Raw genomic sequence first — 23,267 nt, 5'->3', positions numbered from 1 at the left:
TGGCTAGAGACATGGTGCAGGAGGGGGGGCTTCAGATTCTTGGGGCATTGGGATCAGTTCTGGGGCAGGAGGGACCTGTTCAAGACAGACAGGTTGCACCGCGACAGAGCTGGGGAGTACCAATGTACTCGCAGGGAGGTTCATTAGTGCTGTGGGGTTTAAACTAATTTAGCAGGGGGTTGGGCACCAGGATGTAGCGTGAGACAGGAGAAACAAGCTGCAAAAAGGATTGGGAGAGACAGATAGCACCAGAGTAAGAAATTGTACAGTATTAGGTAGGATCAGACTAAGAGAGAATACGAGAAGGTTGAAGGTACATTTAGAGTACATGTGTGTAAACGCACAAAGCGTGGTAAATAAGTTTGGTGAACTGCAGACGCAAATAGTCACATGGGAATATGATGTATTGGTGATAACTAGCTCAAAAAAAGGGCTACAGGAACAGAGATCTGGGGGCATATGTGCACAAATTGTTGAAGATGGCAGGGCAAGTTGAGAAAGCGGTTAAAAAAGCATACGGGATCCTGGGCTTTATAAATAGAGGCATAGAGTACAAAGGTATGGAAGTCATGATGAACCCTTATAAAATACTGGTTCGGCCACAACTGGAGTATTGTGTCCAGTTCTGGGCACCTTTGAGGTCCTGCTTTTTAACTTCCTCCCAAGCTCCTGAAACTCTAGCCGCAGGATCTCATTCTTTTATTTCCTATGTCGTTGGCACCCACGTGGACCACGACTTCTGACTGTTGCCCTTCCCCCCACAGAATGTTCTGCACCCTCTCCATGATGGCCTTTACCCTGGCACCAGGGAGGCAACACACCATGCGAGACTCACATCAACAGTCACAGAAACAACTGTCTATGCCCCTGACAATCGAATCCCCTATGACTACTGCATTTCTACACTTCACTCTGCCCCCCCCATGCAGTTCTTTGGCCCATGGCGCCATGCTCAGGACTGCACTCCTTCGAGGTGTCGTCACCCTCACTGGTATTCAATGCTGAATACCGGTTTGAGAGTAGCACACACCCAGAAGAATCCTGAACTGCCTTCCTCTTCCTATCCTTTCAGATGGCCACCCACTTGCTATCCTGAACTCTCTGTGGCTGCGGGGTGACCACCTCCTGGAACATACGATCCAGAAAACCTTCAACCTCCCTTGTGCCCTGCGATGACTCCAGTTGCCCCTCAAGCTCAGAAACCCTCAGCTTGAGCTCGAGCAACTGGAGGCATTTCCTGCACATTTGGCTTCCTGAAGTTCCCACATGGCACAGGAATTGCAGGCAATGGGTTTCAGCTGCCTGTCCATTGTATTTAGAAACCTTTTTTTTCTAAACTCCCTTTAGATACACTTATTATCAATTTACTTACTGTTTACTTACCCCGATTAACCTACCTTTTTATTCCGGATCTCTCAGACCTCTTCCTCTCTGTTCACTGTCCTTCTCCCTCTACACCTAATTACCCCCTTACCAAATTCTCAAGTCCCCACTCAGTTTGTAATCCTCTCCGTTCGCTCTGTGCTTCAGCAGATACCGGAATTCAAATTCTCAAAACTGCCATGGTGGGATTTAAACTCATATTCCTTGCCTCTGGATTACTAGTTCAGTAACATAACCATTACACTACCGTATCCATCAATCATATGACACCAACCAAAATGTTTCACCTAGCTATACAGCCATCAGGAATAAAGTGCCGAGCAACATCCTCAAAATTTCCACTCCCTTGGCAGTTTGGTGATTGAAAAACAAGGTTACAAATCTATGGACTTCTAATATTGTTTTTTCACTACCAAACTGACAGTTATTCATTTCAAGGCAAAGAGCAATCTTGCTATCCTGGTAGGGCAACAATTTACAATGTGTGTGGCCTAAGCGGACTACAGTTTTATGATACTGCAAAAACCTACCGTTTATTTAATAACGGTGTGTCTTTCACCCACAAAAGGGCTCCTTTTATTCATTGCTGCAAACACTGATTATCCAGGCATTTTAGAACAGGTCGCACTCAGTCCTTAGCCACTAGTTAAAGGTACATTGACCACAAGGTCAATTTCATGAGACATGTTCCCTTATTACACCATGTTATCATCCTATTATCTGAAAAAAACAGCATAATCAACTCCAAATGGTGGAAGAAGGCAGCCCTACGTAGCACTGCAGAAAACACAAAACCCAATAAAGGAAGACTGCAAAGATTCCCTTGTATGTTACAGGAAAGTTTGCCATGCTGCATTGTTTCATCCAAATAATGAGTCACGTAGATTATAGTACGCACCTAGAACTGCAGGAAGGTTTCAATGTGGAGTTATGAAATTAGGAAAGTAACATTGTCCCTCTGCAGGCCTTGTAATTTTGTCGTGGCTACAATATCAATCTGCAGCACCCCATGGTTCTGTTAAGAAGTCTGGTCATGAATAGGAATAAAAGCATAAGGATAAGTATAGAAAGATGTGATTAAATACTACATGGAACACTTGATTATGTTGGTGCCAGGGACAAATTTTGCAGAGAATTTTGGTTGATTGCACTCCCCAGCCCAGCAATTTTAAAACTTTAACCAAATTTAGTCCTCTTCAGCTGCCCAAGGCCTGCGCATCCATCATAACTCCCCCCCTCACTCCCCACCAAAAGGCAGACTCCCAAGCACAGGTGGGAATCCTGACAAGAGCCCAACAAGATTATGTTTATTAGGCTGACCCCAGAAAACTAGCTAGGGTCAGCAGCAGAGAGGTCAGGTGTGCACAAAGTTCACAATGCCAGATTTCCGCCAAAGCAGAGAATAGCCTCCTGTTTCTACCTGAATATTTGATTAAATGGAAGTTTAAATTCAGTTGCCTGTGGACCTTTTGACAAAGTACAGTCAGTTATAACATTGTAAAAATTCTCACAAGCACAACTTTTTGATGATGTAACACTGTGCGTGGCTGAACTGGGATGCTTTTAAAAAATGTAATTAAGTGATTCAAAGTACAGATAGGCTAAATCTATTACGAGGGAAGACACTGGGGTTCATTGATCAGAAAGGTACATTCTGCTGGTCTTTAAGGTAAGCAGTAAAATGCTGGGCTTGGATTTTCCTTTCAGGTGGAAAATAATAATTTCACGGGAGGGTTATTCCATCCAATTAAGTGACAAGTAAATTGGAACAATGCAATATTTTCACTGTTCATAGGTTTCCACTATATCAAATTTACATCATGCTAATATTAGGGCCTTTCATTACGGTTCCTACTTGACAATTATGGGACATATGACAACATTTATTAACAATATAAGAGTGCTACCACACTGGTTAGCATATAAACAACTTGGCTAATGCCTCATCATCCTTTGCAAGTCCACAACTTGAGGCAACACTCCTAATAGACAAGCAATACATTATATGATTAAATATACTGGGGAGATCTGCTCTGGTCATTATGTGCACCAACATTGTAGATGTATTCATAAAGAATGCATTCTAGAACAATATAAAAATAATGTTTTAACTAATTAAAAATTAAAACCTCGGCCCCCTTAAATCAATAACCTATTAGGCAACACTTGACACCCATTATGATGTATGTTTTTTCTTTAAAGGGGGGAACCAAATAGTGCATTTTACAACAATTTTCAAAATTACTTTACAATTACAGTACCAATGCAACAGAACTGCTTTCAATTTTACTCACTTAATTTTACTCAATTAGGGAGCCAGTTATCATTACCTAAAATGGTAAATGAGTGACAGAAATATTTGCCAAGCCAGACAGGATCAGTATTCTGCTGGATTGTTTAGTCAAACCAGAAAATGAAAATGTGTAATAAGTAATATACATAAATTAATGAATAACACTTCTGAAAAGTACAGACTTTCAATATCCATTTTATCTCCAGTTCAGTTATTTTTCAAGTACAGCTATTGCACTTCTGCCACATTGCGTACAGTTGCCCACAGAAGAACAGGGAGGATGCATTCTTAAAGAATAAAAGGACCGCATGTTTTGACTCAACTTTTTCTCTACAATAGATTAGGAACAAAATGTGTTCTCGTTACAATATAATTTTCCTGGAATTTGAGAAAAAAGAAGTATTAACATTCTTCTTGCAAGTTCAGAGTATGAAATAAACAAACATTCCTCAAGACAGGACTGTGGTTGCCCACTCTCAAAAATGATTCCAAAAATGAATGTGAAACAACAATTCTGTAACAAAAAAACAGGTATATCATGACACACCTAAATTAATGAGGATTTCACATTCCCAGTCAACTAATTTCCTGTTAATTAACTGAATGGATGAAAAGTTCATGCAGCCACCTGTGCATGAGTAAAACTTGTACAACAGTGGTTGAACAAAAATGCAGAATAATCCAATGTATTTACAATGCCCTGCAAGTAGTAAGAACTGCAATATTCTCTTTTGCACTTTGTCATTAAACCAGCTGCAATAAACTAATCATTCATAGTAGCTGAGTGTATCTGACAGAGTGTGAGATTTTTAAAAATGCACCTTATTCTAGCATTTAATGCATGGCTGAGAATTGTGTTTTTTGATTAATAGTTGAGTGTAGGGAACAAACATCAACACTTCTTTTGCAGCGTATAATTCTCAATTGATTTAAATTATGTTACAGCTTGCTGAACTTACATGGTAACTTGACATATCTTCTATTTGTATGCCAAAATAATTACTTCAGTCTCAAAACACAAATCTTCCAGAGGGTAGGAAATGGCTTTCCACACTTTTATACCAACAGCTGATAAGTGTAGTAATGTACCTAATGTGGTGCATGTTAATTTATGTCAGATCTTGTCTATATTCACAGCAAATTATATTTTTGGTTTTATTACAGAAGATGGCAGGGTAAAAGGCTTTGTTTCTTTTCAGTGCTATTTGGACGAGTGTGGATTGATTAGGGAAAGCCAGCACAGATTTGTTAAAGGCAAATCGTGTTTAATCAACTTGATAGAGTTTTTTGGTGAGGTAACAGAGAGGGTAGATGAGGGCCATGCAGTTGATGTGGTGTATATGGATTTTCAAAAAGCGATTGATAAAGTGCCTCTGATGGTAGGCTTGCTAATAAGATTGCGGCCCATGGAATAAAGGGGGCAATAGCAACATGGATACAGAATTGGCTAAATGACAGGAAACAGATTGTTTTCCAGACTGGAGGGAGGTGTGCAGTGGTGTTCCCCAGGGATCGGTGCTGGGACCACTGCTTTTCTTGATATATATTAATGACTTTGACTTGGGAGTACAGGGCACAATTTCAAAATTTGCAGATGACATAAAACTTGGAAGGGTAGTGAACAGTGAGGATAGTGATAGACTTCAAGAGGATATAGACACTCTGGTGGCATGGGCGGACACGTGGCAGATGAAGTTTAACATGACAAATGCAAGGTGATGCATTGCGGTAGGAAAAATGAGGAGAGGCAATTTATAAACTAGAGGGCACAATTCTAAAAGGGGTGGAGGAACAGAGGAATCTGGGGTATATGTGCATAAATCATTGATGGTGGCAGGGCAGGTTGAGAAAGCGGTTAAAAAAGCATACTTTATAAATAAAGGCATAGAGTAAAAAAGCAAGGTTATGATGAACCTTTATAAGACACTAGTTCGGTTACATCTGAAGTATTGTGTCCAGTTCTGGGCACCGCATTTTAGGAAAGATGTGAAGGCCTTAGAGAGGGTGCAGAGGAGATTTACTAGAACGATGCCAGTGATGAGGGACTTAAATTACGTGGATAGACTGGAGAAGCTAGGATTGTTCTCCTTGGAACAGAGAAGGTGGCGAGGAGATTTGATAGAGGTATTCAAAATCATGAAGTGTCTAAACAGAGTAGATAGAGAGAAACAGTTCCCATTGGTGGAAGGGTCAGAACCAGAAGGCATATGTGTAAGGTGATTGGCAAAAGAACCAAAGGTGATATGAGGAAAAACTTTTTTACACAGCAAGTGGTTAGGATCTGGAATGCACTGCCCGTGGGAGTGGTGGAGGCAGATTCAATCATGGCCTTCAAAAGGGAACTGGACAAGTACTTGAAACGAAAAAATGTGCAGGGCTACGGGGATAGGCGGGGCAGTGGGACTAGCTGAATTGCTCATGCATAAAGCCGGCGTGGACTCGATGGGCTGAATGGCCTCCTTCCGTGCTGTAACATTCTATGATTCTTCTGAGTCAACAAATACCATTCAACCTCTGCATTGTTTTAACTACCTCCCATAACTGTGGTGAAGGTTTTTTATTCCAGCAACCTAGATCCTACCCTCTGGAAGTCCTTCCACATATCTCTTCAGTGTATAGGGGTGTTTTATTACATTAAAGGCGCTATACAAATGTAATTTTGTTGCTATGGTTATTGATCAGATGTGGCCTGAGTTGCTTTTACAATAAATATTGTAATGTTTAGACTGTGTCTTACTGATAAAGAACTTGCATCTATATAGCACCATTCTTGACTTCACAGCCAATTAATTACTTTTGAAGTGCAGTCACTATTATAATGTAGGGAAACATGGCAGCCAATTTGCACCAAATGGCACCAAATGACCAGATAATCTGTTTAATGATTTTGGTTACAAGATAAATATTGGTCAGGACACCAGGGAGAACTCCACTGCTTTTTTTCAAATAGTGCCATGGGATCTTTTGTAGCACCTCAGTTTAATGTCTTATCCAAAAGACAACACCTCCGACAAGACAGCATTCCCTCAGTACTACATTGAAGTGTCAGCATAAATTATGTGTTTCAATATAAGTTTTTTCTACTCCCCATGAAAAAAAAATTGCATTTCTAAATAGTTTAAAATATTTGATTTAAAAGCAAATTGTAGGATAGTGAAATATGCATACTTTCCTTTTTTAACCCTTTATTCATATTGAGCCATCACATCTATATGAGAGTCAGAAACTCCTAAAAAGATGCTCCACCCATTACTGTGTTGGTGTCTTCCCAGGGAGGTTTCCTTTTCTTACACCGTTTCTGTATCTTGTGTACTAGAAAATTATTTTTTGTCTAGGGCTCAGATTTCCACTGAAATAGGTTTATTTTTTTCCCCTCAGCTCAGGATAAATATTTTTTTCTGATTATTCCCAAATCCTTTCTTGTTAACCACATCATCTATCCTAAACCATGTGAAATTGTCTCTCCTCAGCCGTTAAGCATGTATCCATTATATATCATTTCCCATACATAACCTTGAAGCCCCAGTAACAGGTCTGTGATCCTCAAGTTAATAATAATTAAATAGTAAAGCCCTCCACGAGGTTCTTGTTTATTATTTTTACTTCCTCTTTCTTCATAGCTATTTGCCCAACAATTTTTTTTCCCGATTCTCCATTTCATGCATCACCTGTGCCTCTCTCCTGGTTTCTAACTTAAATATTTCCGAATTGTAATAAAATAGATTTTCTATTCCTATTTCCTTGTACAGTTAGCTTTAGTCCAACTCTTTTGAACAGCTGATATCTTCTGCAAAATTCATCCCAAATCTAAACCATATGAATAGATCTGCACACAACCTTAATCAGTCCTACGGGGTCAGGGAGAATGTCTGCCCACCAACCTGACCCTGCCATAACCCTGGCCCAGTTTCCTGAGTTGGAGGTCATTAGCTATTCATAATAAGCTCCCTGTAGAATTCTTGCAAGCCAGTGTGGGCCTGTCAGTGTTCCACAGGAAGAACCAGGTGGTGCTGGAGCACCAGAATGGATGACAAGAAAGATTTCATTGGTGACAGGACCATGAAGACTGGATCACATATTCTACTGAAGGAGTCAACTGAAACCAAGGCCTTCAGCAGGTAAGCCATCACCGCGAATTGGAGGGAGGGGAGGCCTCTACTGGGCTACATTCGCAGCATTTGGGATCCTTACTGCTGCTACCCCAGACCTACCACCAGCTTTCACCAGGCGGGAAGAAGGGCAGATGAGAGGGAAAGGAGAAAGGAAACCAGGCCCACACAACACTGCTGTTGCCTGCATTTTAATGCAGCGGGCAGGAAAAGGGGAGCCAGCAGTGGTCCTGGCTTGGGCAGGGGGAAGAAAATCGAAGTTGGGGAGGCAGCACCCTATTGTCCCCGTTGTTTCTGCCACTATTCTGCCTGAGTTGAGGTGGGATAGCAAAAGAAAACCCAAACACAACTGTCAGATCACATTATTACAGTTTACAGTGGTAAATTGAAACAACCATTTCCTCCATCTTGACTCAATGAGAATGGATCTAAATTTCCTTCTTTTGTTCCTCTTGATGTATTCTAAAATGCCTGCATATGATCTGAATACCTTGTGTAATGAAAATGCTCATGGTCAATTAGACTACAGCCAGATCTATATTTACTTGGCCTTCCTTTGTTTCATTAATTCCTACTCTTAATGGAAGTTTGGAGCACTTTTTATTTACTTCTACACTGCGGAAAACTACATATATTTCTTAAATATGCCTTTAACAACGTCATTACAGTCATTAACATGCAAGATGTTTTCACCATTTTCTTACCACCTATTTTCAGCTATGAGAGCAAAAATGAAACCAGTGGTAATACAGAAAAGAAGTCCATTTCCAATTTTTCTCAAAACAAAGATAATTACAGATAAGGAAGACCATTCAGTCCTTCCAACTCAACCTTCCATTGAATCGTACAATCCCCGATTCCCGGAAGCTCTTGAATGGCTCTGGGGTTTTTGCCTCCATTACTCTACCCAGAAGACCATTAAAGATATTAAACACTCTTTAAATAAAAACATGCTTTCTGACATCAGTCCTGAAATTGCCTTTTAACAGTATGTCTCTCTATCCCTTTGTCCTGCAGTTATGGTTTAACTTGAAATATGCTCTGAATTATCCTTCTCTATTCCATTTCTTATTTTATATGCCTCAGTAAGTGCTGTCATTTGTCTCCTTCCAAGGATGAAGAAACCTAGTTTTTCTAACCTTTCATCATAACTCATTCTAACCTTTTCTCATAACTCAGTTCTCTGACACCAGGCTTGTTACATAAAAGGTTAAATTTGTTAACCCCCAAAAACAAGTGCTGGGATCGCGATTAACCCGCGCCGAGTCGTTGAGATGTAGACAGCATGTGACATTTGTGCTGCCTGCTGTTTTACATGATTGCTGCGTGCAGCCAGCACTACCTGCGCTGTTGAGTGGCTGCTCACCAGCAGGGGGCCCAGATAGTGCGAGTGGCTCGTATCACTTGAAGGCATCCTGCACCTCTTCAAGAGGAGGTGCACTGCGGCTGCAGGAAGTGGTGGAAGTCAATGGTGAAGCGAATCTGTGCTGCAATATAGTGAAGCATGGTGATGATGGGAACTCTGGAATTTTTAATGAGCAACAACTTAACTGCTCAAAGTTTGTGGGACTCTTATATTTTCAAAATATAAGATACGGGTCTGATCAGAGTCTGAACAGAGATCAGAAATCGCACACGTAAAACACAGATGCAGGTCCCATCCTTATGTTTACAAACTGTTGAGTTCTTTCAAAACATTGAATAAAAGTTTCTCACAGCTACATCACACAACCACCAATCTGCACACCAGACCCCGCTAATCTGCTGATCTGAGTTTGTACCGAGCTTGCGAGAGAGCGCGCACCAAGGTTCTCTAATCACAGAATCATAGAATGGTTATAGCACAGTAGGAGGCCATTTGGCCCATTGAGCCCTTGCCGGCTCTTTGTAAGAGCAATCCAGCTAGTTCCATTCCCCCGCTCTTTCCCCGTAGCCCTGCAAAATTTTTCCCTTCAAGTATTTATCAAATTCCTTTTTGAAAGCCACGATTGAATATGCTTCCACCACCCTTTCAGGCACCGCATTCACGATCATAACTACTCGCTGCGTAAAGAAGTTTTTCCTTATGTGGCCTTTGGTCCTTTTTCCAATCACCTTAAATCTGTGTCCTCTGGTTCTCGACCCCTCCACCAATGGGAACAGTTTCTCTTTATTTACTTTATCTAAACCCGTCATGATTTTCAACACTTCTATCAAATGTCTTCTCAACCTTCTCTGCTCTAGGGAGAACAACCCCAGCTTCTCCAGTCTATCCCCATAACTGAAGTCCCTCATCCCTGGAACCGTTCTAGTAAATCTTTTCTGCACCCTCTCTAAGGCATTCACATCCTTCCTAAAGTGCGGTGCCCAGAATTGAACACAATACTCCAGCTGTAGCTGAACCAGTGTTGCACTAGAGGTCTTGATGCAAGAGGTGGACAGAAGTAGAGGCATCCTAAATCCACAGGGAGACCCTACAGACATATGTTCCTGAGACAGTGAGACGCAGTAGGGGACAAGGTCAATGCCAGGTGCATAGCACCACGAACGTGGATACAGTGCAGGAAGAAGTGCAATGATTTGACACGAGTAGTCAAGGTGCATGAGTTCAACTGTCAAGTGGCATATCCTATCAACTGCACCACTAGCCGCATCTACTGCTCCACGCACAAAACCCCCATCACCCACCTACCAACAAACTCTTTCAATCAGTACTCAACTCTTCCGATCAGATGTCTCATCTCACCCTCACACATTATCACTGTTGGAAGCCGCACACCCATAACTGACAGGTCGCACACACTGGCAGCTATTCAACCATGACAACCACATCATCCAAACATCTTGCAGAACACTCACCGACACACGTCCCATTTTCTTGCAGGAGAAGGTGACACATAACAGGAGGCAGCAAGTGGTAGTGGCTCCATGGAACATGAACCTGCTGACCTCTCTCAGGATGTTGCCTGTCAGCTAGCCAGCCCGCTCCCTATACAGTATTGAAACTTTATTATAAGAACATAGGAACAAGAGTAGGCCATTTAGCCCTTCAAGCCTGTTCCGTCATTCAATGAGATCATAGCAGATCTGTGACCTAACTCCATATACCCGCCTTAGCCCCATATCCCTTTGTACCTTTGGTTAACAGAAATCTATCAATCTCAGATTTAAAATTAACAATTGAGCTAGCATCAACTGCCGTTTGTGGAAGAATGTTCCAAACTTCTACCACACTTTGCATGTAGAAGCGTTTCCTAACTTCATTCCTGAAAGTCGTGGCTCTAATTTTTAGGCTATGTCCCCTAGTCCTAGTATTCAAGTTAGGACACCTCCATAAACAGGTACAATTGCATCAGCAACCAGAAGCAATAATCCAGCAACGAACCTGTAACTCCTGCATGATCCCTTTAAATAGCACTGGTGGGGGGGGTCCTCAATGCCATTTAAGAGTCGTTCAACTGTGCGAGGTTAAGACAGTGCATTAGCTGGAGCGTGGAGTTCCAAATTGCATCTGTCCCTTTAAATCAGCGTTGCACACTGATCCACTTCATAATCTCCCTACTTTACATGCTGCCAGTGTTCATTAAGTGTGTGTGTGCAAACACTTTTACCAATAGGGCATCCTGCGCTTGTCACGCCTGAAGTCTACAGCACGTAACAGGCCATTTGGCCCAACTGGTCTATGCCAGCGTTTATGCTCCACACGAGCTTCCTCCCACCCATCTTCTTCTAACCCTATCAGCATATCCTTCTGTTCCTTTCTCCCTCACGTGCTTATCTAGCTTCCTCTTAAATGCACCTATGCTGATCGCCTCAACTACTCCTTATGGTAGCACGTTCCACATTCTTACCTCTCTTTGGGTAAAGATGTTTCTCCTGAATTCCCTATTGGATTTATTAGTGACTATCTTTTTTGATGATCTCTAGTTTTGGACTCCCCCACAAGTGGAAACATTTTCTCTACATCTACCCTATCAAACCCTTTCATTATCTTAAAGACCTCTATCAGGTCACCCCACAGCCTTCGCTTTTCTAGAGAAAAAAGCCTCAACCTGTTCAGCCTTTCCTGATAAGTATATCCTCTCAGTTTGGGCTGGTATCATCCTTGTGAATCCTTTTTGCACTTTCTCCAGTGCCTCTATATCCTTTTTATAATATAGAGACCAGAATTGCGCACAGTACTCCAAGCGTGGTCTAACCAAGATTCTGAACAAATTTAACATAACTTCTCTGCTTTTCAATTCTATACCTCTAGAAAGATCCCAGTGTATGGTTTGCTTTTTTATGGCCTTATTAACCTGCGTTGCTACTTTTTGTGATGTGTGTGTTTGTACCCCTAGATCCCTTTGCCTTTCTATCCCATTTAGACTCTTATTGTCCAAGCAGTATGTGGCCTCCTTATTCTTCCCAACAAAGTGCACCACCTCACACCTATCTATATTGCAATTCATTTGCCAATTACTTGCTTGTGGGCCTTCCTTGCGCCCCCTTCCAGGGCTTGGATGTTTTCCTTGTGCCTCAGTAGCCAGGGACTGAATTCAGTAATCAAGGTCAGCCGTCACACAACATGGTACAGCTTCAACATCATGGGCTCAGACTTAACCGCTTCCATTTACTTGCCCTCTGGCAATACACCTCAGCATGCAGCATATTAATTTAGTCACATTTGCTTCTTCATTACCATTAATACCCTTGAACAAAATACATCTCATTGTCTCTTTTTAATGAAGAAGAATAGCTGATCCTACTCGAGTAGGATACTGTGGTATCTTGCTTCACTTTCAATGGTATGGAGAAAACCAGTTGGGCAAGCAACGCATGTTTCAAAGAGTTGTTGATTTCTGCAAAAGGTCATTTTTAAAGTTCAACTATGGATTAAATCTTCTGCTTATGAAGTAACATGTGGAAATTGCTGTCAGCATTAGTAACTATCAGCCTTGGTATCCTCAACATTTGAGATCCAAGTTATAGCCCTGTTTCAATCAGCTTGATTCAGAGAATAAGTAAAAAAATATCTACTACTTGAGTACAACAGAAAAGACTCCACCATGGAACAGCAAACAATACCATAAAGAAATTCTCGTTTGTATGGAAGTACTTGGAAAGCTATAGGAATGTAAAGTGTATAAACATGATATATTTGTGTATGATTGTTCTAAATGTTTTTCCACAAAGAATCTCCATATGAAGACCAAATAAAATAGACTCTGGAGCCCTCATAAACAAGCATCCTGAAAGCTATATACACTTAAAAATTACTAAAGTGATCTTAAAATGTGTCTACTTAACCCAGTTTCACAATAAATATTTGTTTTATATTAAGTATTCTATACTCTATTAAAAACAGTGAATGACAAAAAGCAGATCTAAGTTTCTGGTCTCACTTTACCTAAGTTATATTAAGTATAAATTTGTGATAGCAAAGTTAGATTTTGAAAACAGAAAAAATGATACCTTTGGGCAAAGTTCGTAAGTGAGTAACTGCGTAGAGACGGTGGCATCGAATTAACATATATTTTTGGTCTCGGGATACGGGAGTAAGTTTTTAAAATGACGTTGGTTGTCTCATTGTTCTCCATCTTCAGCTGATGAGTTCTCCTTTAGTGTCGGAAAATGTTACACACAATCTAAAAAGGAAGCCTCAATAAAAGAGAATATCGTACTCAACAAACAAGCTCCTCTTCTACGGACTAATTAACTTAGAAGGAATGTAAAGCCCAACCCACCAGAGTGACAGCAGCATACGTCTGGACAACAGGCAACAACTCCACCCCCTCTCTCATGCACGGACATCAACAAAAACATAAACCATTCTACCATCTGTTTAACTGTGCTGTATACTTCTGCACGTTTCTTTAAAAAAAATCACTTAATTGTCTTCCAGTTTTTACCCACACAGCTTAATTTTTCGCGCTGAGATACAATTTTAATTTTAATAAGTAAGAGAAATGCTACTTTGAAAAAGAATATTACAACTATGTATGAGGTGAAGTATAGGTTGAACAGGTTTTGTCTCATTCTTCTGCAGGATTTAGATCATTGGCACGCTGAATTGTTATCGGTCCAATAATTTCATAGTCCCTGAGTCTTGTAAAGAATCCAGTGGAGTTATGAAGGAAAACAAAAGTGAAGTCTATTTTTTATTTCACACGATCTCAAATTCTTAGACAATGTGGGGCAAAATCTCTTTCTCATATGAAGATGCATAATTAGAAATCCAATTAATATTCTTTATGCTGTATGACTGTGTGGGAGGCTGATTGAGTTCACCCTCAATGTAATTTGTGCAAAAAAATAAAGTGAACTGCAGCACTGGATCCATGATACCACAAGCAGAAAATCATGGTAAAAAATCCAGTCATTTCTCGTTATTACAAGACTTCTGTGCTGTGAGAACAAATAATTTGAAGCGCTGTTCAATTCTTTGAGAACCAAATTTATGTGCCAGTTTATGAAATTTGATGATGCCATTTTTCACCATTTTCCACAAATTTTCTCTCCCCTCCCCTCCCCCCATCCATTTCTCCTTCCCTCAATGTATTGACATTGCGAGAGTACAATTCCAAAGATGTCGGACACAATCTGGTATCTCACCGATGTGGCTTTTATTCATATGTCAACCTAGAAATTAAGTGACAGTAGATTATTCCACTGTGGAGAGCCTCACAGCAGAGCCCCATACTCAACTTCACTGTTTTGGGCAGAAGTCTAAAATTGCCTCTGGGTGCCTTAAATGGGAGGATGTGACGTCGACGTAGAGGCCCAGCCACCTACCCAAAGCCAATATTGCTGCACTGTCAGAGGTTCTGTACTGACAAAATGTTAACAAAGGCCATGTCCCTGCCCTCTCGGGTGGACATAACAGAAGTGCACTGAAGAGTCTAGACTATATGCTCCAGTTTCTGGAGTGGGGTTTGAACCCACCACCTTGTAAGATTCTTAAAGCAGCATTACACAAAATAAGAAGCTTTTACAAATACTGGTGATTTAAACTCAGTTCTGCTTTTAAGATAACAAAATATATTAATTGAATTGGGAAGGGAGCACATCACATTGGCAGCTGAACATAATATGCGAAGAAGTGGCTCAATAAATTTCTCCATGTGGAGAATTTTGGGGTCATGGCTATGCCATCCACAGGAGGTGAGAAGCCTGAGGGGAAAACTGGAAGACAGATCACCGTCAACCTGCTGCCATACATCTGCAAGCAAATGATTATAGAGCAGATTAGCAGAAATGTGGAACAGGCAGTTTTTCTGTCCCTTTTATCAGGGAATGCAAGACTTGTGGAGATGAGGCCAAGGGAGGAGAAAAAAAGAAAAAAGAAGTTTGTTAATAAAAATAATCACATTTATTTATTTCTCTTCCCTCTCCCTCCCCCCCCCCCCCCCCCACCATTTCCTATTTACTTTTCTCCTTCCCTTTTCTCTTCCCCTGCTCTATTCCTTGATCAGGTGTGGGAGGGAAGATAGGCAATCTACTGACAGGACTCTTCAATTTGAGTCAGCAATAAGAAGCAGCACAAAACGAGCCCGCTTTTCAACTTTCTTTCTCTGTCCCTAGAGGAAGATGTCTAGTGTAGTACACTAGCACATAAATTTCATATTTAAAAAACTCAGTTTTGCACTGATCTACGTTAAATTTGCATTGACATCAAATTTCACAGTGTTGCTGTTTATATTTATAAAATTATCAAAGTCAGGAATGACATAGTGACTACCACTTCATTTAGCTGATGGAGATTTGGCCAAATGAATAATTTTCTGTGCCGGAGAGACGAGGAGGAGAATTTACTGACCTCCATTCAATTCCCTCTTAGATGATATATTCCATTGAAGAATTGGTAAAGTGCATCTTCACTGGTGACTTTGGGAAAACAGAACTGTAAGGGAATGAAAGTTTTGACTTTTTTTCTAAGATGAATCAATTTATGTGGACTACATCCACAGACTATGATATAAAAAGGTGATTGGTCATACTAAAGGAGCAATAAAAACTGAAGAAAAGGTCACTGAGGGCATCATGTCCAAACCTAAATATTCATTAGTACTATGAAATGGTTAGCTTATAAATTTTAAGATTGGTCTCACATAAGTTTAAAGAATGATCAATGATCAATTCACATACAACTGCTTAACATGCTGGCACTACATTCTTGTGTGTGCTCTGTTTTCTGGGAAATGGAACTCGTCCCATTTCAGGCAGCTGGAGGCGATTTTAGGCTTCCGCCTGAAATGGACATGAAGTTGATATAGCGGTCGCGCTGCTTACCCGAAGCTGGCATCGGGAGACCTGAACCATTTGTGGATTCAGGCCTCATTTGACTGCCACTAGGGAGCTGAGGGCACCAAGTGGCCGCCTCGCTGCAGCTCTCCAGTTATGGAAGGCAGGAAACTGGCTGGCTTCCATGCAGAATCAATTGGCAGATTAGACCTGGGGCGGGGCAGGGGGTGGGAGTGGAGCTAATTCCACAAGCGGTTGAGCATGGGCCAGCATTGGCTCACAGTATTTTTGTGGCACCAGGAGGAGCACTCTCTTTAAGGGCCACTGGTTAAGTTGCACAAGACCTGGTACAAATGGGTGGGGCATGCATGGCACATGATCTGTCCAATGGCACCTGAAATTGAAAATGGGGTCCTATAACCAGCCTGGGACCCCAACTTGCATATTTAAGCAGCCTCCCACTGAAGCAGGCAGCCAACTGCTCACCTATTTACAAACCCATGTGGAAATTGCATCTTCCAGGTCTTGAGCATCAATGGCGTGGATGAGTGCCCCCCCCCTCCACCCACCAACCACCCCACCACCAATTTTCAACTGCCAACTACCTGTTTTTCAAATGAGAAACAGATGGCCAGCAGTTGAAAATCATGCCCCACTGTCAGCATCAAGCAGATCAGGTACAGTATGACCAGATGCACAGTAAAGCTCCCTCTACTCTGCCTCAACCTCAACAATAGAAGAGCACCCCCTACTGCACCAATATGATATTTTTTCTACTCCCCACACCTGATTCGAGAGAATGCACACAGTGATGTCGTACAAACTTATCAAGAGTCCATTTTTGAACTTCACCAAGTTCTACCCTCATACTGTATTTGTCTTAATTACAAAGTTGCTCTTTCCCATTCATTTGGATTTTGGAACTAGCCATTTCAACCATCAGTTCAGCTCCAAGTTAAATGAATTTTGGTTGGTTCTGATTAAATTGAATGGCTGACCAGAGGCCAGGTCACTTATTCCCAGATTCAAATATTTTTCCCATAAAAAGTTAAGCATTGATGATTCATAACCATAAGCATGCTGGTGCAGTCATGGACTGTTGAGTTTTAGTGTGCTTTTAAATGGATACTCATTTGAAGCTAACTGAACCAGGTCTGTCCCTGGGGGTGAAAGATAACTATTCCCATAGTGTATGCCACAGATTATTTGGAGATTGTAGATCCGAAAAATTGCCCCAGGCTTGTAGGAGTAAGTGTGTTACCATGCTTAAAGCAAGGCTGAAGAAAACTTTGCAATCGATGTGCTAACACCGCATCAATTGAGCCTTCAATTTAGGTGAATGTTTTGAACACTGTGACACTACAGGACAAAGGTCTGTCCTGAGAAATTACTCATCACAACAGTTTCTATTTTGTTTCAAGAGCAAACAAGTATGAAATTGGAATACTGCTGAATGATTGCATACTTTTCACAATTTAGCAGAGGTGTATAGGTTTCAGCATAGCTTTAATTCCAGAAAGTACTACGTAACTAAAATATAAAATAAAGAGGAAACGAAATGCAATTTTTTAATTCGTCGGGTTTATTTATTAACTACCAGCTATATTGAGAAAAGTCAAAATATTAAAAAGCCACGGTAAAAATCTTGTCAATCAATCTTCATCCATCCAGAGAATAGTCACTATAATCCACAAAACAAAATCATAATTTAAATCTTTTAACATCTTTGTGTCCATAGGAAATAAATGTTCCAGGAATAAATTATTAACAGTTTGTTATTTAGCAATACTAGTTAACACTTTTCATGTCTATCATTTCATCATAAGAACACTTCTATGCCCATTTCAGCAAAATTGGGATATTCCTAGAAACTAGAGAAGCATGGTATTGGTCTGATTTAGTAGGTGTATCTAAATCCACTGCATGCCAACAAAATGCTCTCCTCAGTCAGCTAAAAACATGATGTGGAGATGCCGGTGATGGACTGGGGTTGACAATTGTAAACAATTTTACAACACCAAGTTATAGTCCAACGATTTTTATTTGAAATCTACAAGCTTTCGGAGGCTTCCTCCTTCCTCAGGTAATTGTCAGGAGCTCCTTGAAGCCTACGCATTTATACATCATAGAACAATACATGGTGTTTACAGACTGCCCCTGCAACTGCCCGTTGTCAAGGCAATCACCGTGTTCAGACAGAGAGGTGTCACCTACAGAACCCCCGAATACACATTCAACAAAAAAACAAACAGGAAAAAAAAACAGAGAGAGAGAGAGGCAGAAACATCCGGAAGGCAGAGAAAGCCAGCAAATGACCCATTATATTAAAAACAGATAGCTTTTGTTCGCTGGTGGGGTAACGTGTAGCGTGACATGAACCCAAGATCCCGGTTGAGGCCGTCCTCATGGGTGCGGAACTTGGCTATCAATTTCTGCTCGACGATTTTGCTTTGTCGTGTGTCTCGAAGGCCGCCTTGGAGAACACTTACCCGAAGATCGGTGGTCGAATGTCCCTGACTGCTGAAGTGTTCCCCGACTGGGAGGGAACCCTCCTGTCTGGCGATTGTTGCGCGGTGTCCGTTCATCCGTTGTCGCAGTGTCTGCATGGTCTCGCCAATGTACCATGCTCCGGGGCATCCTTTCCTGCAACGTATGAGGTAGACAACGTTGGCCGAGTCACAGGAGTATGAACCATGCACCTGGTGGGTGGTGTTCTCTCGTGTGATGGTGGTATCTGTGTCGATGATCTGGCATGTCTTGCAGAGGTTACCGTGGCAGGGTTGTGTGGTGTCGTGGACGCTGTTCTCCTGAAAGCTGGGTAATTTGCTGCGAACGATAGTCTGTTGGAGATTGGGTGGCTGTTTAAAGGCGAGTAGTGGAGGTGTGGGGATGGCCATAGCGAGGTGTTCGTCGTCATTGATGACATGTTGAAGGCTGCGGAGAACATGGTGTAGTTTCTCCGCTCCGGGGAAGTACTAGACGACGAAGGGTACTCTGTTGGTTGCGTCCCGTGTTAGTCTTCTGAGGAGGTCTATGCAATTTTTCGCTGTGGCCCGTCGGAACTGTTGATCGATGAGTCGAGCGTCATATCCCGTTCTTACCAGGGCGTCTTTCAGAGTCTGTAGGTGTCCATCCCGTTCCTCCTCGTCTGAGCAGACCCTGTGTATTCGCAGGGCCTGTCCATAGGGGATGGCCTCTTTGACGTGGTTAGGGTGGAAGCTGGAAAAGTGGAGCATCGTGAGGTTGTCCGTGGGCTTGCGGTAGAGTGAGGTGCTGAGGTGCCCGTCTTTGATGGAGATTCGTGTGTCCAAGAAAGAAACTGATTCTGAGGAGTAGTCCATGGTGAGCTTGATGGTGTGATGGAACTTGTTGATGTTATCTTGTAGTCTCTTCAGTGATTCTTCGCCATGGGTCCATAGAAAGAAAATGTCGTCGATGTATCTGGTGTATAGCGTTGTTTGGAGGTCCTGTGCAGTGAAGAAGTCCTGCTCGAACTTGTGCATGAAAATGTTGGCGTGTTTGGGTAAAGAACTGGTTATCGAAGGTGAAGACATTGTGATCAAAACAAGTTAGGAACATAGGAACATAGGAATTGCAGGACGATAAAAGACCAAGGTCCATCTAGTTTGCCTTCTACCAACCTGGTTGTTGCATGATACGATAATGGAGTTGTTGACTAATCATAGCAATCAATCTCCATCAATTAGTCTACAGCAGACCCAGATATGACACGAGAAAAAACCCAGTGGTGCAGAGCTTTGGGAACCATACGGCCAAAGCCACCTGTTCCTTCCAAGCATTCTACACTTACCACGTCATGTCTCAAATTACTCATATACTATATCCCAAAATGTTATTTTCTGAAAGAAATCTAATTTGCATTTGAATGAATCAATATTAACTGCTTCCACTGTATCCCTGAGGAGCCAACAGATTTACATAGATTGATCACTCGGCTCAGTGAAATATTGTTTCCGCAGATTAGTTTTCAATTTACCACCCTTCAAGCACTGTGACCTCTGGTTCTACTGTCCTGGATAAGGTGAAATAGCTTGTCATGGTCTACATTATCTTGTCTCTTTAAAATCCTAAAAAAAGCAATCATATCACCTCTCAACCTTTCCCAGTGAGAACATGCCCAAATTGAATAATCACTCCTCGTAATCCAATCCCTCCATCCCCTCAATCATTCTGGTTGCTCTCTCTTCTGTATCTTTTCAATAGCTGAAATATCCTTTTTATGCCGTAGCAACCGGAACTGTATACAGTATTCTAAGTGCTATTGCACCAATGATTTATTAAGTGGTAGGATTACCTCACTATTTCAGCTCAATATTGACCTATTAATACATCCCAACATCTGATTTGCTTTACTCACTGCCACTGAAGTTGTGGTTAAAAAAAAACACAAATCTCCACTTTCTAAGCATTCTCTTCCTTCATTCTCAACTTTTATTTTGCCACTTTGATTTTTATGTCATTTCTTATTGGCACTTGGTCTTATCCACATCTCTTACTGTAGATGAAATAACTCCAAGATTTGTAGGGTTGTTTCAGCTACACCAGCAAGAAGCATGGGTAAGAACTCTTGTCATTTTGACCTGAGTTCCACCACTGAGAGTTTCTTTCCTACATGTACCTTGGGGCAGGTACAGTTCAATTTGACATGTCAATCAGATTTATTTGCTTCTAGGCATAGAACGAATAGATACTGCAAATGCAAACAAACTGTATCTGCAACAATACAGTCAAATATAAATTTCATCACGGCTACTGCCAAACCATGTACATACAATAATCCTTTCCCAGTATTATTAAACTGCCTCAATATGTACAAGTACTGCAAACACCTTTCAGCTAGGGTAATTAGGTAGTATATAATTTAGGAAAAGCAAAGGCTGAAGAGTTAACGAGCTACATTTATTCACTAAAAGATAACAATTGATTAAAACAGTGAGTAATGGTTCTAAGTGCAATATTGCTTCAGGTCTTTGTTTTTTTTCCAAATAAAATTGTTAGCGAACAGACTCCTGCCCCTCACTGGACAGAAATTCTAAACAGATTTTGTACATTGTTAATTTTTTTAAATGCTCACGTAATGTTGTGTCATATCAAAGCTATTGCCCCCTTATACTCCTGGAATGGGTGTGGGAATTTATCCTGCCACCAAGTAATTCTATGAGTGTAGTGCAGAAATGTGCTGAAAACGTATTTAAACTAAGATTTGTATCTCTATCCTATTGGCCTTTACTAAATTCTGCCATTTGAAAATTGTGCTTTAGTGCAATACTGGACAACATTGTTGTTAACATCAGTACCAGATCTGATATAAGTAATTAACTGTGTTATGTGACCTTCCACTACAATACTCTTTATATTGCTTTGATCCCATATTAGCTTTCTGATTTCAGGGATAAACCCAATTAAATCCAATAATTACCCTGCAAAAAGCGAATTCCAAAATTAGAGTCAAACCCAATAAAACCCAGAAACATCAACATTGGCATACTGCTGTACTGGGACGATGAGTGTAACCCCTGCATGGCACAGAGAGCACTTCATCTTCTCTCCATTCTGACGAGCAGCATCAACATAGAGTGCACCTTTAATTACCTGTATCATATTCGTTAGTTGAGGGAGGAGGCATTGGAGACGTGGCTGATGACATAAGTGAATTCCTTTTAGTTGTAAACATTTGTTATTTGCTTTTAGTATTTTATTTGTTGCTTCCAAAATTGTTTTGCTAATTAAAACTGAAGTTTAATTTTTGACTCAAAAATGCATACATTTAATCACAGCTGATCATATCACTTTTTGAACTTAGCAAAATAATAAAAGCTAATTCTCAAACTGAAGCAATAGTCGGAATACATTTCCTCAACATGCTATGTGAAACAAACTCATTGGCCCATTTACAATTTTACTGCGCACAACTCAGAGGAAATCTTCACCGAATATGTTGCAAGATTTATCTAAAATGCTGCCATCTAGTGATTACTGGAGAAAGGTGCGCCTGTAGTATACTGTGAAATAAACCTGATGATGACACCCTCATTGAATGGAGTAAGACTGAAATAACGAAAAGGAAATGCTTGTAACATTAGAAATCTGGCAATGTTACTTCTATAAATCTATATGTAGCTGTTCATAAATGTCATTTTGTATTCATGATAATATTTTCACTAACATTATGATTCTCTAATTTGGATGCTATAATTGTCATTGGGTAAGGATTAAAAACTGCTCATCATTGTTATACTGGACACTAATGAAATACATATAAGTAATAGTTTATATATATTACTTATTATTTTGTTGCATTCACAAGATAAATACAAATGAGGAAGGCCATTCGGCCCATCCAGTCTTCCCATTATAGCATCCAATTGTTTCTAAAATAATTCCAAGTTTTTTGCCTCCACCACACACCATTCCCCTTTTGACCCTTCTTTGTAGAAAGAATTTATGTTCACCATTACATAAACGATTTGGACTCGAGAATCGGAAGTACAATTTAAAAATTTGTGGATGACACCAAATTGGGGGGTATAGTAAATACTGAGGAGGACTGCGAGAAAATATAGGAAGACATTAATAAACTTGCAGAATGGGTGTATAATTGGCAAATTAATTTCAATATTGATAAGTGTGAGATATTACATTTTGGTAGGAAGAATAAGGGGGCCACATACTGCTTGGATAATAAGCGTCTGGTGGGTACAGAAATCAAATGACTAAAAGTAGTGATATAGGTTAATAAGGCCATAAAAAAGCAAACCAAACAATTGGGTTCATTTCTGGAGGGATAGAATTGAAAAGCAGAGAAGTTATGTTAAACGTGTATAGAACCTTGGTTAGACCACACTTGGAGTACTGTGAACAGTTCTGGTCTCCATATTACAAAAAGGATATTGAGGCACAGGAAAATGTGCAAAAATGATTTACTAGGATGATATCAGAACTGAGAGGTTATACCTATCAGGAGAGATTGAGCAAGCTGGGGGTCTTTTCTCTATAAAAGAGAAGTCTGAGGGGTGACCTGATAGAGGTCTTTAAGATTATGAAAGAGTTTGATAGGGTAGATGTAAAGAAGATGTTTCCACTTGCAGGAAAGACCAGAACTAGAGGCCATAAATACAAGATAGTCACTAATAAATCCAATAGGGAATTCAGGAGAAACTTCTTTACTCAGAGTGGTTAGAATGAGGAACTCGCTACCACAAGGAGTAGTTGAGGAGACTAGCATAGATGTCCTTAAGAGGAAGCTAGATAAACACATG

General features: G+C 40.8%; 1 protein-coding gene across 3 annotated transcripts in view; it reads right to left on the bottom strand.

The window, feature by feature from the left end:
• Positions 1-23,267, bottom strand: part of LOC137335197 (rho GTPase-activating protein 18-like) — a 120,288-nt gene that overhangs the window by 47,234 nt on the left and 49,787 nt on the right. For 2 of the 3 annotated variants that reach the window (XM_068000409.1, XM_068000410.1), the window contains exon 1: positions 13,219-13,473. The exons of the other annotated variant lie outside the window; for it this stretch is intronic. In XM_068000409.1, the coding sequence (XP_067856510.1) occupies positions 13,219-13,343 (125 nt within the window). In that variant the 5' untranslated portion in view covers positions 13,344-13,473. Of the gene's footprint in view, positions 1-13,218; positions 13,474-23,267 lie in introns of those variants that run through there. 3 annotated transcript variants of the gene reach the window in all.

Source organism: Heptranchias perlo, chromosome 19 (genome assembly GCF_035084215.1).
Source record: "Heptranchias perlo isolate sHepPer1 chromosome 19, sHepPer1.hap1, whole genome shotgun sequence".
In the NCBI taxonomy this organism is placed as follows: domain Eukaryota; kingdom Metazoa; phylum Chordata; class Chondrichthyes; order Hexanchiformes; family Hexanchidae; genus Heptranchias; species Heptranchias perlo.
Note: the sequence above shows the minus strand (reverse complement) of the source record. Positions and strands in the feature narration are given on the sequence as shown.